Raw genomic sequence first — 17,820 nt, forward strand, 5'->3', positions numbered from 1 at the left:
TTATGAAAAATGTATTATTTGCCACATTAGTGTTGCAATAAAAGAAAAGAGATCCTGAAGTATAGTCAACACATATATGGTGAGATGGACATAAAAGATAAAATAGTTTTGATTTCAACAACAATGTTGCTGAAAATTGTAACCTATCTTGCAAAGTTAGGTTTAACTCTACTGTAAATACTTGACTCTTAAATTTGCAGTCCATGATTAGAAAAGTGGAACTGTGTTCAGAACAAAACATTAATATTTGTATCAAACCAAAACAAGAAGCAAAAAATAAAATCTTTCTGGTGTTGACAGCAATTTAGGGAACTACAAAAAGAAGCAGATACAAAAAGTGGAACTGCTCAGGAAGTGCTAGACCATAGCAACCCCTTTCACTCTTACCTAGCAGTTGTCTCCTTTCCTCTTTATGTGCTTAACACATAACATCTAATATATAATAACATCTAACATGAAGCATGATGTTGGTGACGTATTGTTTGGTTTTGCTTACTTGTGAACGACAAAACTGCAAACTTGCTTATTTGTATCGGCAGTCCCATGAAGAATATAGCATTCAGAAGCAAGCAAGTTAAGAGTCTTTGTATAATTTTTATTGCATTCTTGTGTGCAGAATAAAAGGTCTGGAGTTCACAGTTGGCAAGAATCCAAACAGTAGACAATAGGTGCAATGCAGTTTATTAATTCTCCAGACAGCAGGAGAAGCCACAGGAGCCCTGCCAAGATAAGGAGACCACCAGGTGCTGAGGAGCATCAGTACATGGTTAAGGCTTGCTCCTATTTAAGTGGTCAGCACTTTTCTAATACCGGTTCATGCACATTCGTGTATTGGGTTCTGGTCACAGTGGATGGTCCAATGTGGTCACCCTTATGGCAGCCACCCCATATGGTCAGGTTCCATGTCTGAGAAAGCTTGAAGCATGACGGGTGAGCTTCTATACAGAATATAGAATTTGTGTGGGCTTGACCTTCAGCCAAGCAAGTTACAGCTGGCTACTTGAAATATGCATGAGATAGCAACAAGCAAGAACAGTCACTAGCCAATCACCTAACTCTTTGCAGTGTCTTATAAAATGGCTCATATACATTGGTTTGGGATTTTAAGTAAAATCAATGAAAGTGATAATCAAAGAAACAGAAGTAGACACAATTTCTAATGCATTGTTTGATGAACAAAGTAGAAAGAAACAAAGAAAGACAGAACAGAATCCCCCTTGCAGTATTCCATAATACTGGTATACTTCTGGCCATTAAGGCCACTGATCAAAGCTAGGAACATGATCCATTAGAGGAGGACATTGTCCCATTATTTGTACTGTGTAAGTAAAGTATTGGAACAGGCTATTAAAAAGTCTTTAAGCAATCAGACTTTAACTGAGACAGTACAAAATTTGTTTAAATAATCTTATATTTTATTTTGAAACTTTTGCAAAGTAGTGCATCAGAATATATTATTAGGAATTTTTAAATTTCTGATATTTTTATACCCATAAAGAACAATTTCTGGCAATCATTAGTAAGAGTAAGGAGGCTATTTATTAGTCAGTATGTACGACATAAAGCCCTTTAAGAATTATTTTTGTGCTATATGAGTGATTTTCTTCCTACTTTTGACATGCTGCTAAACATTACACAAAAGTTCAGTCTGTCTTCATAACCTGATACTCCAAAGAGCCAGTTTAACAAATGAAAGAGCATGCATTATGACAAAAAATCCCAGCAATAATGTTAGTATTAACTTTCTAGTTTTGTTTTTGTTTGGAGGGCTTTCTTCTATTTCATTATCTTTCATCTTATGTTCCATCAGAAAAATCCTCCACATAAGAGTTTTTTTCCAACCCCTTTCAAGCCTTATTTCCTAAAACATATATTTGTAAGTACACATGAAATGTAAATTACACTAAAAATATGTTACTGGCTTATTTTGTCTATCTAGAACTAATAACAGTTTCTGTCACTACATTTTTATATGTTGGATCTTTTTTTTTTTTTTTTTTTTTTTTTTTTTTACTATTTAGCATTCCCCATATCATTCATGTTAATTTAGTACTAAAAAAACCCTATCAGACTCTGCATCTATATTCCAAAATGAAGATAAAATAGATTTCAATCTTGTTTTACAGGTCATTTACTTGTAATTGATCTCAAGAGGTAGAAATGATTAATGAACAATTATCAACTGAGGAAAGATACAAGACATATTTGAAACTAAATATAAAGTATATAAAATACTGTTCTGGATAATAAAATATAAATATTAGTAATTATTTTCACTGCTTCTAACACAGTAGCTCATGTTAAGACACAGACTGTCTCCTAATAGCCTATAAGCCTATATGGTTAATTAAAGTTTCATTTGCCCAGATAAGATCCTCTCATGTACTTCTTTGGTTAACAAGACGTATGCTTGCTTAGAATTGTCTAAAAAATAAAGAGGATCAGTAACTGTAGATGGATTAAAACCTTCATCCACTAATCGAAATTTTTGTTGTTTGAAAGTTCCAGTCATTTCCATTGTTTTCTGCAGAAGAGATAAAAAATATATTTATTATTCAGTAGAAGAGCTGATTTTCTTTTGCTCACAACATTTGATTTGAAAACAAGTTTTTGTTTTTAAAAGTCTTACTTAATATAAGATCTGTTTGGCCTTATTACTTTGTAAAACAATATTTTTCCCAGCATTTTTGTGCTGGACCACCACCTGTTGACATATGGATAAACACTGCAGCCTCTTGCTTTCTGAATTGTTGTGTAGTTATCAAATGTTATCAAACCCTTTGGTGGAGCCCCACCATGCCTGAGACAACCTAGCATCTTCATTTGTACACATTATAAATCCACACATCAGAAAGAATTTCAACAAATAAAATATGCTATTTACAGGAACTACTTACTGAAAAAAATCAGGAAATTCTCTATGTCTTTGACTGTTTTGGCATTAAGAATGGGTTGAAAGAATCACACAAAATTACTGTGGTCCAAATAAAGCTGGATTTTTACGACACATTTTATAATGTTTTCAAGCTTCTCTTCAGAGTCACTGTGTCCCTTGGAAAAAGTAGTAGGAAACATCTCTACTGAGATTTTTTTTTCTGTATTTCTATTTTTTTTCCTAAACTTCATCTTGTCTTTCAGTCCCTATGAACAATATAGAACTCTGCTCTTGTTTCCACTTTTTTTTTTTTTTTTTTTTCCAGGCATGCCTCATACACCTCCTTTTTTTCTCTCACATCAAAAAGAAAATTTCCATCTGCCTTGAAAAATAAGCACATCAATTTCTCCAGTAACTATACTCCATCTTCCTACTCTTCTGTTCTTAGTCCAGCACTAGACATTTTCTTTCTACATTCAAAACAAGTAGGATTTTCTGTCTTCCATCAAAACCCAGTGTCACAGGCACCACTATCCTCTGCAGTGACTAACTTATTTAATTCTCATCTCAAACTTCAGTAACCTTAACTGATTTATCACCAGTCTTGGATTCAACTCCTCCACTACCACTCTAGATCATGCCAGTTAAATCTCTGAGTGTTGTGCTACTTAATTCATTAAATAATTTTGACAAAGTTCCTAATGAAATTTTACTTATTAATTTTTAGTGCAGTTACTGCTTATTCCCTTGATCTGTCATCAATCCTTAATGCGTAATTAATTAAGTCTGCTATTCATACTTTCTCATACTCCATGGACTTGTGAGAGTATGTTTCTTCATTATGTCTATCCTCCGTCTGTCTTCTGAGCTCCACTTACTGGTGCCTTCTATTCTATCTTTACATTTATATACTATATATGTGCAAATAATATCTGATTGATAGCAGAATGCTTTCTAGACTTACTATTTTTTTTCTCATTTTCAAGGTTTTTCACAGTCTCTTCCTTTTTACCCCTTTATTCTAATCAGTATTCAATCTCTGACTGACCCAGAGAACCAACTCCCATAACCTATGTTCTTTTTTCAATGATTTTCTTTTTCAGCTTCCCTTTGGACAAAGAAGACTTTCTTCATAACCATCTTCTGCTGTTTGCCTTTGTCATGGTGTTCCCAAAACACTTATCACAAATGAAGATGCTCACAAGCTTCACTTATCACAGCGATCCATACTGTGTGTTTTCTATACTCTCCCTATCTTTTTTCCTATCCATATATAGCCTATTGTAATCACATTTAAAGTTTCAATTCTTTGGCAAAGGGACTTTTTTTTTTCCTCCAAACTGGACAAGTTACCACAGCAAAGTACTAGTATACAATTAGGCATGCTAGGCACTCTGATGGTTACGGTGGTGACAGTAATAATAAACATTTTTTATTTAGTCCCAGTAAATATGGCACCTTTTCAAATGCTTTTGTCTTTTTTGTCACTACATTACACAGCAAATAACATCTCATTTGTCTCATTTGCACTATCAATATGTCTTCTGCTCTACCTTTACTTTTCTATTCTCTTGTTTCCATCAAATAAAATAGATTTTAGATTATGAAATAAATAGATATACAATAAAAAAATAAATAGATAAATAAAATAGATTTAGATTTTAGATGCAACAGTTTACATTTTACTAATCTGAACCTTTTGTTCTCCCATGTTCTTGCTTCTAATCTCCTCAAACCCTTTTGTATGGTATCCATTTTTACTGGTTTATACAATTACTCCCATTTTAACATAATCTGCAAATTTTATTATCTTTTTGTGTAATTCCTCTACCCAAAATACCGTAAATGGAGACAACAAATTGTGCCATTTCTAAAATTAAATTAAGTGATATATTTGCAAGCACTTTCTTTCTGTTATTCATTCAACTATCTCTGTATTGAAATGACATAGATGTTTATATGCACAGTGCAGTAATGCAGCTTACCTGGACTCTTAAAAAAAGAGGACGGGCATAACTTGGTAGATAGGTCACCACTTGCTTATACATTTGCTCTAAGTCCAATGATTTATTCTGCTTTAAAATGAGAGAGGCCATTCCTGCTTTTCCTTCATGATCTGTGGAAAAGGAAGTAAAATGAGAATTTTCTAACACGAATAAAGTTAATTTTTTGTGAAGAGCGATACAAAAAAGAACTACACGAATAATATATCATCTTCTGAGTTTCAGTAAAACAAAAAGATTACATGTAGATTTTATATAGTATGACATACTTTTGGAGATTGTTCAAGTGATCAGTTAAACAATAATGCTGCAAATGAGTTGGGCAGGTAAGACTAAATGGAGTACTGTCATGGAGTACCATACTCAATATTAATCAATATCTGAGGATAAATAACAAAACCCTCTCTCTCTCTCTAAAAGAGTGCTGAGGTGATTTCATGGAATACCAATTATACGTTCGCTTCAATTTTGGCCTTTCTCTCTTGCAAGTATGTTCCCTCAAAACTGTGGATATGAATATTGACAACAGAGAGAAGTTAAAAGTCCTAACTGGTTTGTGGGAAATGCAGGCATCACTGTTGGGGAAGAAAAACAAAAACAAACAAACAAACAAAACAAGTAGATAATAAAAACAATAAATCAGCAATCAAAAACAATTTCACATTTTAACCATCTGATATTAATAACAGCCAACCTTTTTTCTCCTTTCTATCCCTCCCCCCTTTTTTTTTCGAATGCAATAGCTTCTATGAGGAAATTGATTTGCATATGTTTTAAGTACAGCTCATGTACATCATGACAGCTCTATGAACTGATTCAGCTATTTCTTCATACAGGTAAGAATCAGCAAGCAAATGTATGCTCTCATATTTTTAATCCTGATTTTCAGTCAGTCTTCTTCATTTTGATTTTTCTTGTTTTGTGGCTTTAAACTAGTGGCAAGTGACACCTTTTCCACATTTTAAACACTTATCATTATGTAGTGGGTTCACCTTGGCCAAGGGCTAAACATCCACCTAGTCTCTCACTCATTTTCCTTCTCTCACAGAATATGGAAAATAGAAAGAAGGTGAGAAAACTCATGGCAGTTTAAAAGGGAAAGCAAAATGTGTACACTAGCAAAGCAAAAAGCAGAATTCATTCACTACTTTCCACTGGTAGGCAAATATCCAGGCACTTAATGGAAAACAATGGCTCAGCCTGGGCAATGGTTGCTTGGGAAGGCAAATGCCATAAACAAAAATGTCCCCCCTCTTCTTCATTTCCCTAAACTTTTATTACTGAGCATGGCATCATATGATGTGGAATATCCTTTTGGTTAGTTTGGGTCAGCTGCCCTATCTACATTTCCTCCTACCCTCTTGCCCAACACTGCATACACACTGTAGAGAGAAAATCTTGACACTGTGTAAGCTTTGTTCAGCAATAGCCAAGCATTGGTGTGTTATCCACAAATGCAAAGCACAGAACCTTAAAGGTTACTATGACGGAAGTCATCTCCCTCCCGGCCTCACCTAGAACATATTTTTAAAAGCCTTTAGCAATAATGGGGATCAGGCCCAAATAATCTCATGAAATTAAGCTTAAAAATATTACTGAAAAAAAAATACATTATTTTATGTATTAATAATTTATTTTTCTATCCGTTTGTTTCTTGCCCTGTCTTTAGTTTTATAATATTCCTGTTTTAGATGGTTATTAGGCTAAGCTAAAAGTGAAATAAAATAGTAGCCTTTATTCATATACTTTCAAGTAACTTTAATTCTTACCTTGTTGATGTGATTATTTTCTGACACATTAAAGTGTGGATTTTCCATGGCTGTCTATTTAATAAAGCTTGAAACTTTTATTTAGGTTATGTACCTATCACAGATTCATGAAAGATAGATAATTTTTCAAAAGTACACAACATTGCATGCAGATAAAAATACATGATTCACTGGCTCATTCACGAACAGTTGGTATTTTCTTCATCTACGTACAGATTTTAACTAGGTATTAAGCAGATGACTCAAAGAGAAATGATTCATAGACTTATAACATGAAATAAAAAAGTTATGAGAGTTAACAAATAAACCTAGGGGAAGAAAAACATAAAACTGAAGCTTTCTTTACCTGGCACCGATACACCATACACATTTGCTTCTTGTATGAAGTCCAACATTACGATGACATCAGAAACTTCTGTTGTTGCAACATTCTCCCCTTTCCATCTAAAACATGATAAAAATAATTTAATACCATGAAAACATATGGTCATCTACTCTTTAAAAAACATTACCTTTAGTAAGACTTCCATTCAATTTAGGCTATTAAAACCTCACATGTGTTCCTGCATGTCATCTCGGTATATTGGTCTGATAACCAGCACTTGTAAACTAAAGTTATTACTTTAACTAAAGTTATTACATAAAGTTATGTAAACATAACTAGCACTTGTAATTAAAATGTTACTGGATATTATCTATCACTATTAAGCACAATTGAAATTTATCATAATCTGATTTAATGGTTTGCAAAATTTTGATGTATATCAATATATATCAGATGTGACCAGTCTTCAGTATTGATATATTTTTCTCTATTTCAGTATCCACTTCTCCTTACCCAAACCAAAACTATCATTGTTCAGTATGATCAGTGGAAATATTGTTCAAAGACCTGGACTTCCCACAAAACCTTCTGGAAATGATTTATCCAGCTCTGCAGGAGCACTTTTTACTAAATTAGGCTCCTATCCTCCACTTCAAAATCATTATATACTACATCACAGTAGTTATAAACTGAACACTTCCTGCTGAAAACAAATAGAACAAGTATTATTCTACCCTGCATGTATGTTTTTTAATGAATAAAAAAAAAATGTAAAAGAGACAATGATTATACCTGAAGGTATCTCCAATTCTGTCCCAAAAATACAGGAAGTTCTCATGGTCTTGAACCATTAGATCTCCAGTATTAAAATAAAGATCTCCCTTCTTAAATACTTCACTGAGTAATTTCTTTTCTGTATGTCTCTTACTGCCAGCATAACCAAAGAAGGGGTTCTTTGCATTCACTTTGGAAATGAGAAGACCAGCCTCACCTATATAGAGAAACTGAAATGAATTGAAATGAACCTATGATACACAATTCCTGTACTGCACATTAGTGTTTGTTTGCTACATGTGATATTTACAAGACCAGGAACCAAATTTGTGAGGGTTCAGTACATAAGGCCAAATAATAAAAGCTTACCTGCTTTGCTATTCATGTAGCAAAGTGACCATAAAGACACAGTACAATATTCTCCACTTAAATTCCCAGTATTTTGTATTTCTTCTTGATGACTAAACAGTTCTCATCCATCAACTGTGAGTTTAGTCACAGTAACTTTATCTTCTGAAAGCACTCACTCCAAGTGAATATTATGTCCCACCTCCCACACCTTACCAAATTTTTAGTGATGAGTCTCAACTTCAGCACTTTCCTACTGAATTAAAAAGCTAGGGTTTCTAAAGAAGCAGGTGTTCAACCAAGAGAGTAAATCCTTATTTAATCTCAGAACTTCAGAAGTTCTGAGGACTCTTCTGATGAATTTTCATTAATGTGATAAAACATTGTTGCTTTCTTTGCAGAGTAAAATATCAATGTTTTCTTTTTTCCTAAAAACAAACAAACAAACAGTACAAACTAAAACAAGCAAACAAACAAACAAGCAAAAAAAAAACACACACACACAAACACAAACAAAAACAAAACAAAACAACAACAACAACAAAAATCAGAGATACGGGAATAGGATAATCCTGTTATGCATGTTGTATATCACAGGATTTGTTTCCTGAAAGTGGAATAGTATGAACTCCTAACAGTTTTGGAAGCATGTTCTGAACAACAAAGCTTAAGTGTTGCATTACTTTATCAAAGAAAAGAATTACAAGGATAAAAATATGTAAAATAAAAATATATCTGAAGTTACGTCACTTACACCTTTTGGGAACCATATTTTCCTGGAACTGCCCATGTTTGATTACGATGTGCTACAGAATCCAAACTCCTTTGAAAAATCTGCCTCAGCTCCCTGTTAAAGCAGTTTGCCTGATCTTTAAATATGAGTTTTTCTCACTTCAGCTTCCAGGCATTAATTACAGCTGTTATCCTGTTATCTACCCACAGTACAATAGGGATACTTTAGTATCTGATAAACACTTTGAAAATAGGTACAATAAAGAAAAACTAGATATCTAATAAGTCTTTTGAAGACAGTTATAATCAAGCAACCTCTTACATACGTATATATTTGATAAACTAAGTACAGGAACACTTTATCCACAGCAGTTAATCTCCAAAAAGCATTTGCTCTAATTCAACAGACTTTCTTGTAGATCTCTTAGGCAATCATCTCAGTTTGTTAACCTCCTTTAAAAAATACAGATCACATTACTTACATATTCAGCGATAATACCATATTGTCACTTTTATACATTGCTCTCTGTGAACATATCCAAGTATCTCCTAAATTCTTTTGGTGTCAGCACTGCTGTGCTTAATAATGTTCTCTTATATCAAAAATCATATTGCTTTTTTCAGAGCAAGCGATAATAGTTTATGTTGGCATACTACAGTAATACAATAGCAATTAAAAAAATAATCTTTGAAGTATTTGTATTGCAATCAAAAGACCATTGTATCCTACTGTAATACATGCTTACCTTTATTAACTTTCTCACACCAACCATGCTTATTTCTAATTGGTTCATCTTTTTGGAAATCATACTTGATTAAATCAAATGGAAAAAAAAGCTAAAAAGGGGAAAAAGTGTCATCAGTTATTCATCTACACAGTGACATCTGGTGGCAGCAGATATAAGCAAAGAAACCTTTAGTCTTGGACATCTAAAAGAAGAGTGCATTTCATTTAAACCTTGTGTGTGTAAACTTACACCATTTCCTGGAGGGAAGTAACATCAGAATATTTATATAATCTGTAACTTTCAAAAATACCTCGTGAAGACAGAATTTTGATTTTGTTCATTTTCTTATAAATTAGTTGTGGGATGCACATTATCAGTGGAACAGCTTACAGAGTCAGGATAATAGAGGCATATTGGAAATTTGAACTGACATTTAATGGTGGCTGATATGAAAAGTATATTTTTATATAGGGATATTCTGGTGCCTAAAACAAATGGGAAAGCACAGGACTACATATCCTAACAAACAGAAACCTGCTTCCTACTGGGCTTTATTGCCTAACTAGCCTCAGTTCTTCCCTCTGAGAAGTCCTACCACAAGCATCAGCAGAAAGATATGTACTCCTATGTCATTTTACAAAGTTATGTAGCTGTAGATGTGCCATAGTTATGTCAGTGTCAGTTCTGCATTTCTTGGAAATACTGTAAACCCATGCGTCCTAACACTGGTGATCTAACTGATCTCCTACTTTTATTTTACAACCAACCTTCCTCTCGTAAGTATCACAGAGAATATGACTCTGAATAAGCTGAAGGAGAGGGCAAGATATTCTTATCAACACTACAAATCATGATATTTTTCCTACTAGATATGCAGGGTCTGACTCTTACAGCAGCTTATTTTTCTACTGTGATATAAATCTACATTAGACTTCAAAGACAGCGATAGGCTTGATACCACATGGACCACTGTTGTTGTGGTTATTATCCTAAGGCTTTAATTTGTCCAGCTTGGGAGTCTTCTAATTTCTGTTTTCATAAAGAAGTATATTGGCAATTTATTTAACAATGGATTTGATCTATTTAATGTTAGTCAAACCAAGGATATGTAATATATTTTCCCACAAAAATCCTGACAAGCAGAGAAAACAATTAAAAAAACCTGCACTTTTCACTATAAAAAAATATAATGTAATTGAAGGATGTTGTTATGAAAGTGACTGAAGTAATGGATAAAGTGCCAAAGCATAAAACCCTTTGCTTTTCTGCACCTAGTTTACACAAGTTGTACAATGATTTTATCCTAACTTTAAATGTCTTTGTACCTATCTAACATCATTTTGTTTTCAAGAAGTCCAAATAAATAGGGGCTTGAATCAAACATTAAGCACACAGTTTCAGCGTCCTTTAGAAAAAAAATGTTTCACTTTTCAAAACTGACCATTGTATTGTAACCTAAATCTAAATCAAAAGATATTTTAAACAGTTGACCAAATGAACAAGGTTGAAGTGTACTGTGCAAAATCAATTCATGATCTAAGAGTTGGACACTTTTTTAATAAAGTCATAGGAAATTTTTCTTTATAACAACATTCTATAGTGTTTATCAAAGACAAGAATTTGAGAGCTAAAGGGTCTACCTTAATTAGAAAATAACTGTTTTACTCTTCACAAGCCACATGAAAGGTATTCATAATGAACAGTAAACAGAAGGGATTTTTGCTGTTCTTGTTGTTTGTTTGTTTTGTTTTGTTTTTCCCTTGGAGAATTTGCTTTGGATTTCTACATTTAACACCTCCCCCCCCCCCCCTTTTTTTCTAAACAATGATATTTACTACTTCTATAATATGAAACGTTATTCTGATATTTTTTTATTTGATTAAAATAGCATTTTGCCCTGCTCAGTTCCATTTTCATCCATTTACTCCTTCAGAGCTCAGTAGATGTTTTGTCAACATATTAGTCTGCATGATGTATTATTTTAAGTTGTTTGAAATAGTCAGTAGCTTTAATTCAGTATTTGAGATCATCTAAGACTGATGTGACTCTTACTATTTATGTCACTCCATATATCTTTTACTGCTTGCAGCTTTGACATATTATCTATGCCTATCTATGCCTAGTTAGGTCTTTGAAATAAGTCATGCAAATACTTGATTAAAAGGTGAAAACAACATGTATTGCATTAGACATGCACAATGAAAGCATATGCCAATATACTTTCTGTTCAAACTGCTGTCTTTATGCAAACAGCTTTCTTTCCATATTAACTAATAGAAAATGAAAGCTCCAGAGCAAAGCATTTAGTCTGGGTACTGGTCTACATTTGTTTTATCCCATTTAAAATTTATTGGAAAAGAGAGCCTGAACTGCTGAAGCATTACCATATTATTTTCACACAGTAGCGCATGCAGCATTCATAATTTTAATGTGTATTTTGTTCCCTAAAGCACTACATAAATGCATCAAAAAAAAAAAAAGCATCATTTACTTAGTTGAAACTTAAAGTGAGTTAAACTGCAACGTTACTGTCTGTTACTGTGCAATTTGGATGTTATTTAACAACGGCATTGCAAAACCCTATATATTATAAAAAAAGAAAGAAAGAAAGAAAATTTAAGTTGTTAAATGTTGTTTCAAAATTAGCTTTGATATTCCTAGTTTCAACTTATACTGAATGACAATAAGAAAAAAAATTAAAGCTAAGCTTGATATTAACAGAATCATCATATATTCCACCACAAGTAAGATAATTTGGTATATACTTAAAGTACCTTAGATTATCTTAGATCAAAACTAGTCAAAAGAGCAGAACCAACACTAATTTTTAGTTAATATGATACACATTTGTGTCCATTGACCAATGAACTTAAGAGCTTCCAGTGCTTGCACAAACACATATCAATGTCTTGTCCATGAATACAGTTTCACAGGGTCTTAAGACTTGGTTAAACAGCTTTTAAACTAAAAATGATATCTTCTGCCATTTGCTTCTATGGCTTCGACGGAAAAAAAAAAAAAAAAAAAAAAAAAGTGCATAGTACTAATTCTGTGCTGCTGTTTTACATAAGATGTTTTAAATGCTGAAATGACATATGGATGTATTAGAACAAGTTCAGAGGAGGGCCACAAAGATCAAGGGGCTGGAGCACCTCTCCCAGAAAGACAGACAGAGAATTGGGCTTGTTCAGCCTGGAGTATAGGGGGCTCCAGGGAGACCTTATAGCAGTCTTCCTGTACCTAGAAGGGGCCTACAGGAGAGCTGGGGAGGGAGTCTTTGTCAGGGAATGGAGTGATAGGACAAGGGGTAATGGCTTTAAACCAAAAAAAGAGAGATTTAGATGAGTTATAAGGAAGAAATCCTTCACTCCGAGGGTGGTGAGGCACTGGCACAGGTTGCCCAGAGAAGCTGTGGATGCCCCATCCCTGGAGGTGTTCAAGACCAGGCTGGATGGGATTTCGGGCAACCTGGTCTCATGGGAGATGTACCTGCCCATGACAGGGGGATTGGAAATAGGTGATCTTTAAGATCCTTTCCAATCCAAGCCATTCAATGATTCTATGAATGTTAACAATTTACATTTTCCATAAAATATGACTTAAATGTTTTTCAGCTCACAGCTGATTTTGATGCATACCATTTTGAGTAAGAAAGGTTTAGATTCCTGTAATTGTTGCAATACTTATACTTAAAATAATGAAAAAATATAAATAAAAATTTGAATACATATTTTGTATGCTGTTCTTTCAGGTATTCTTGCCATGGATTATTTTTAGGCCTTATTATAAGCTTTCTTGTATCTCATCAGTTCTATTCCCCCATTGAATATTCTCTGCTGTCACACAGAATATATTTCAGTGGAAGACCGACATTTAAATACTTATTTGATAGACGTTACTGAGAGTCTTTTTCCAAAAAAAAAAAATAAAATTTATATGTATATACATAATTGATTTCATAATACATTTGATGTATTATGATAATGTCATAATAAAATTAATCATAAATGTTAGCATACAGATATATGTCAGGTATAAACTTCAGACAGCAATTTATTATACTACTATGCTAATCTACACAATCTTCTTTGTAAAATATTTCAAGAGCTATCATCTAAAAAGCTAGTCAAATGATTCTACTATTCTTTTCACTAAGTCTATATGAACATTATGAATATCCACATTTAAGGGTTTATTGATATACCACAGTGATGCTTTCAAGCACATGAATCAATTCCTATTACATAAAGAGTACTATGTGAAAAACAAGTGCAAACAAGAGCAGTGCCTTGAGTTAACATCTCACACACAGTCACTTCTTGGATGTCTGGCAACTGCTCCACCATTCATGAAAAATTACAAAATTTTTCAAAATTTTTTCTCACTCTGAGGGCTTTTTTTTTTTTTTTTTTTTTTTTTTTACAGATATAACCTTTGTCAGCATTTCACCTTTGGAAACTGTGCCTTTATTGCCATTAGGCACAAAAGAAATGACATCATATTTCTATTAGTTTTTCCCCACTAAAAGTATTATCTTTCAAACATTTCGAACCTACCTGCTGTTATTCCAACTATACTTTTGCTTTTTGTATGTATGTATCACTTCATTCTGACTGTGTAACTATGCCAATAGAGAGTATGTTTATTCCTTTGCTGTTATCACATGTACAGTCATACAAATCTCTTCTCCCCTTTTTCAATTTTCTTTCTTTCTGTTCCCAGATTAAGAAAGAGGTATGTAGGAAATTCACAGAATATATGTCTAAGGATATCTCATCATACCATCCTATATGTCAAGAGGGTAAGATTTCAAACATAGTATGATTTCTTTGCAGAAACAAAATAATTTAGTAACTGGATAGATGTGCCTTCTTTGTGCCATTCTCTGCTTTCCAGCATAAGACAGTCTCACTTTTAAACTTCAGATCATTCAAGGGTCAGAGAATCAGAAATAGAGCTGCTCTTGTTTACATATCGCTAGATGTCCAGTGGATATCATGCAGACTGAAGTAAAACAAACACAACACCTACACTGCAGAATGCATTGTCTAATAACCTACAACCTGTAAAATATATTTAAAAACAGCAAAAGCCTTAAATAAGTCAAAACTTAGATATGGCATTAAAACACAGTGTGAGTTTGTGTCACAATACTCAGTTGCAGAATAATCAAAAACACATATAAAAGTAGGTCCCCAAACTTTAGTATTATTATTTTTTAATATATGAAAACCACAAAAAGTATGTCTCATGTTTTCACCACTCATTCTCTCTCTCGACCTCGTTTTGATTTTTCTTTTCTGCAACTCCTTACACAATCCATACAGATACATAAACGTTTGTTCATGTCAACACTACTTTGCTTCAGCATATGGGGGAGCTAGCTGCTCCTGCAAACTAGGAAGTGTCACAAAGCAGACTGGAGGAGCTGTCGTTCCAGAGTGACTGCACAGGAAAAAAGAGCAAAGTCCCATCAGTTAACAGACTGGAAAAAAAATAATTTGACACATCTAAGTAGTGTAATACAAAAATATTAATATGTCATTTTGTTCTGCTGACATAAATTATTTGAGAGAAAGATCAGGTACATCATGCAACCATATATGTTCTCAATCAAAACGGAGTACTTATGAAAAAGTGCCTGATATGGCTTTGGAAAAGTCTTTCAGAACACCTCAATTTGGAAGATATTTCTGCCAGATCTATTCCCACATAATGAAGGTCATATAATTCACCCACCAACCTAGCTAAAGATACCATGCCTTTGTAATCAAGGTGAGGTAATTTGTCTCCACACTGAAACTCATTTTCAGTGACAACCTTTGTTCCTCTCTACAGACACAGAAGGCCAAATTCATGTATGTTGGTGGAAGGGCCTGCATGGACAATGGTAGTAGCTAAACATTGAGCCTGCTCACTATATATATATATATAATGTGCTTTAGCTACGTTCCTGATAACAGAAACTAAAGAAATAACTGAAGACTCACTGCAGATGTATTTCTAAGGAAAACAGAGTGAAAAAGACAGAACATAAATTGATTTCAAGCCAAGCCAAATGCTATGAATGGCTTTTTCCGGTTTATAAAATCCCTTATTGTCTTTCCATATTCATACTGTGTAAGCAAGGCGACAATCCATAATTATCTTAGCAGACTATACTGATGTTTCCACAGACTGCAGCAGTTTGAAGTTGAAAAAGCATATAAATTATAGAAAAGATATAAGATATAGGAAAGAGTCTAGTGAAATCAAGTAGTTAGTTACAACTGCATTTATTTTTTTAATTGCAGTTTGAATGAGCTATTTTTTCTCCTAATCTGCAGCAACTATCTTAAATTGTAAATCCAGTCATTGAAGAAGAAAAAGCATCGTGTTTCATGTGAAATAAATAAATAAATAAATAAATAAATAAATAAAAGCCCCAAACACTAATCTACCTTTTGGGAATGCATAAAACAAATTTTATTGATATATGACATGCCAATATTAATGCATGCAAAAAGTACAAACTACTACTTGGCTAAAAGTAGAGAAAAGCCAATAAATAGGTAATTTCAAGTATAATTCTTTTTCTGCTGTAACTTAGTCCAGAAGATTAGTGACTTCTGACAAAAATCTGTCAAAAGTTCTAAAATTCTGAAAACATATTCAAGTTCTGAACAAATGTAAAATTTCCTGAGATAGAAGGAAAAAATGGTTTACAAGTAATTAGATCATTTAGCCCTCTAAAAGAAAATGTAACATGAGCTCTGAGGCTCCCGATTCAGCTACTACTCCCCTAAGTTCCAGATTCCTTATATCCTGTGGCGGACCTGTATGTTTCTAGAGACAGCTATCAGCATCAGATATCCACTGTGCAAATTACAAAGTATCAATGATATATAACACACAAAATCAGCAGAGTAAATTTGCTTTAATTCCTGAGCTCTCAATAGTTTCTGAAAAACACTGCAGCTCTTGTGGTCTCTTTCTGAATGTTTCCAAGTTGCCTCCTACAGAGTCTGAAGGCAAAACAGAGGCTGATTGGTTCCAATCCCTGAAGAGAAGATCTGGGAATTTCTCTGGGCCCTGAGTTGTGAAGTAGTCTATGTGATGATGATGTATTGAGATCGTGAAACCTGGGACATATGCTGTCTACAAACATATTTCCACTTCATCCAAAGTCACCTCACACAGATGTGTTTCAAAACAATATTTTTACATCATAGTGAAAGTAGATTGGTATGGATGTTTTACTGTTAGTTTTCCTTTGAAGTACAAATGCCACTTCAGTCAGGAGGATTTGTACACACAGATAGGTATCTGAGTTACTTTTGTAAATTCTAGGCAACGTGTGTAGTCTTATTTTATTTTGAGTAAAAATTGACGTAAATAGCAACATAACATAACATACCTAGTCTCCTTTTTAGAAACCATTGCAAAGTAATTTTACATGTTATTAGCTAAAGCTTGAGATTGAGACATGCATTAGTTACTGTTCTCTCTAGTTGTTTAAGTGTGGTATTAATAGCACTCCAAGGGCAAAATCTGTGAAGTTTGGTGAAATACTTTTAGGTACGTATGTGGACATACCACTTGATAAGCTGACCCATCACACAATTTGTCTTCATTTAACTGGACAGGTGAAGGAGAAGAGAGCATGTATGATATAAGTTACAAGTACTGCTCTTCCCCAAAACATATAACTTCATCAAAGTTGCTGAAATACAAAATGAGACTTTGGCAGCTGAGGTTTTATAGGCAATCAACTAAACTTGCAATAACTAAGTTAGAAAATTTACCTTATACTTACGACTGTAGCCCCATGCCCTATGGTCAAACTGAGAAACACATTGACCTTCAGCACACCCTTTTACAAAGTAAAATATAAATAGTCACCTTATAAAAGTAATTGGTGCGTCCAACAGATCCAATTTTTCCTGTGTGGTTCATGAAACAAATGTTTCCTTCAGTAGCACCATAAAACTCACAGATCTTAATGGCACCAAATCTGTCTAAAAATTCTCTCCACACATCGTTTCTTACTCCGTTTCCAACTGCCAGTCGGACTTTATGATTTTTTTCTCCATCCTTCTGTTAGACAAACAAACAAACCAAAACAAACAAACAAACAAACAAAACCAGAATATTTTGATACCTGCATTTGATGTTGCCTATTTGGTGGGTTAAATGTAACTTCTTATATACATCAAGTATAAATAGGGGAGGGAAAGTAAAAGGGAAAGGGAAGGGGAAGAGAAAAGGATAAGGAAAGGAAAAAAGG

At 33.6% G+C, this 17,820-nt stretch overlaps 1 protein-coding gene across 1 annotated transcript in view; it reads right to left on the reverse strand.

Moving 5' to 3' along the window:
- Positions 1-664: 664 nt before the first annotated feature.
- The window catches only part of LOC137848219 (long-chain fatty acid transport protein 6-like), a 41,378-nt gene continuing 24,222 nt past the window's right edge, over positions 665-17,820 (reverse strand). Inside the window, exons 5-10 of the mRNA XM_068667210.1 lie at positions 17,436-17,630; positions 9,573-9,663; positions 7,765-7,963; positions 6,994-7,091; positions 4,861-4,991; positions 665-2,524 (exon numbers count right to left, since the gene is read on the reverse strand). Coding sequence (XP_068523311.1) covers positions 2,348-2,524; positions 4,861-4,991; positions 6,994-7,091; positions 7,765-7,963; positions 9,573-9,663; positions 17,436-17,630 — 891 coding nt within the window. The 3' untranslated portion in view covers positions 665-2,347. The remainder of the gene's footprint in view (positions 2,525-4,860; positions 4,992-6,993; positions 7,092-7,764; positions 7,964-9,572; positions 9,664-17,435; positions 17,631-17,820) is intronic.

The sequence above is a fragment of the Anas acuta genome, chromosome Z (assembly GCF_963932015.1).
Source record: "Anas acuta chromosome Z, bAnaAcu1.1, whole genome shotgun sequence".
In the NCBI taxonomy this organism is placed as follows: Eukaryota; Metazoa; Chordata; class Aves; order Anseriformes; family Anatidae; genus Anas; species Anas acuta.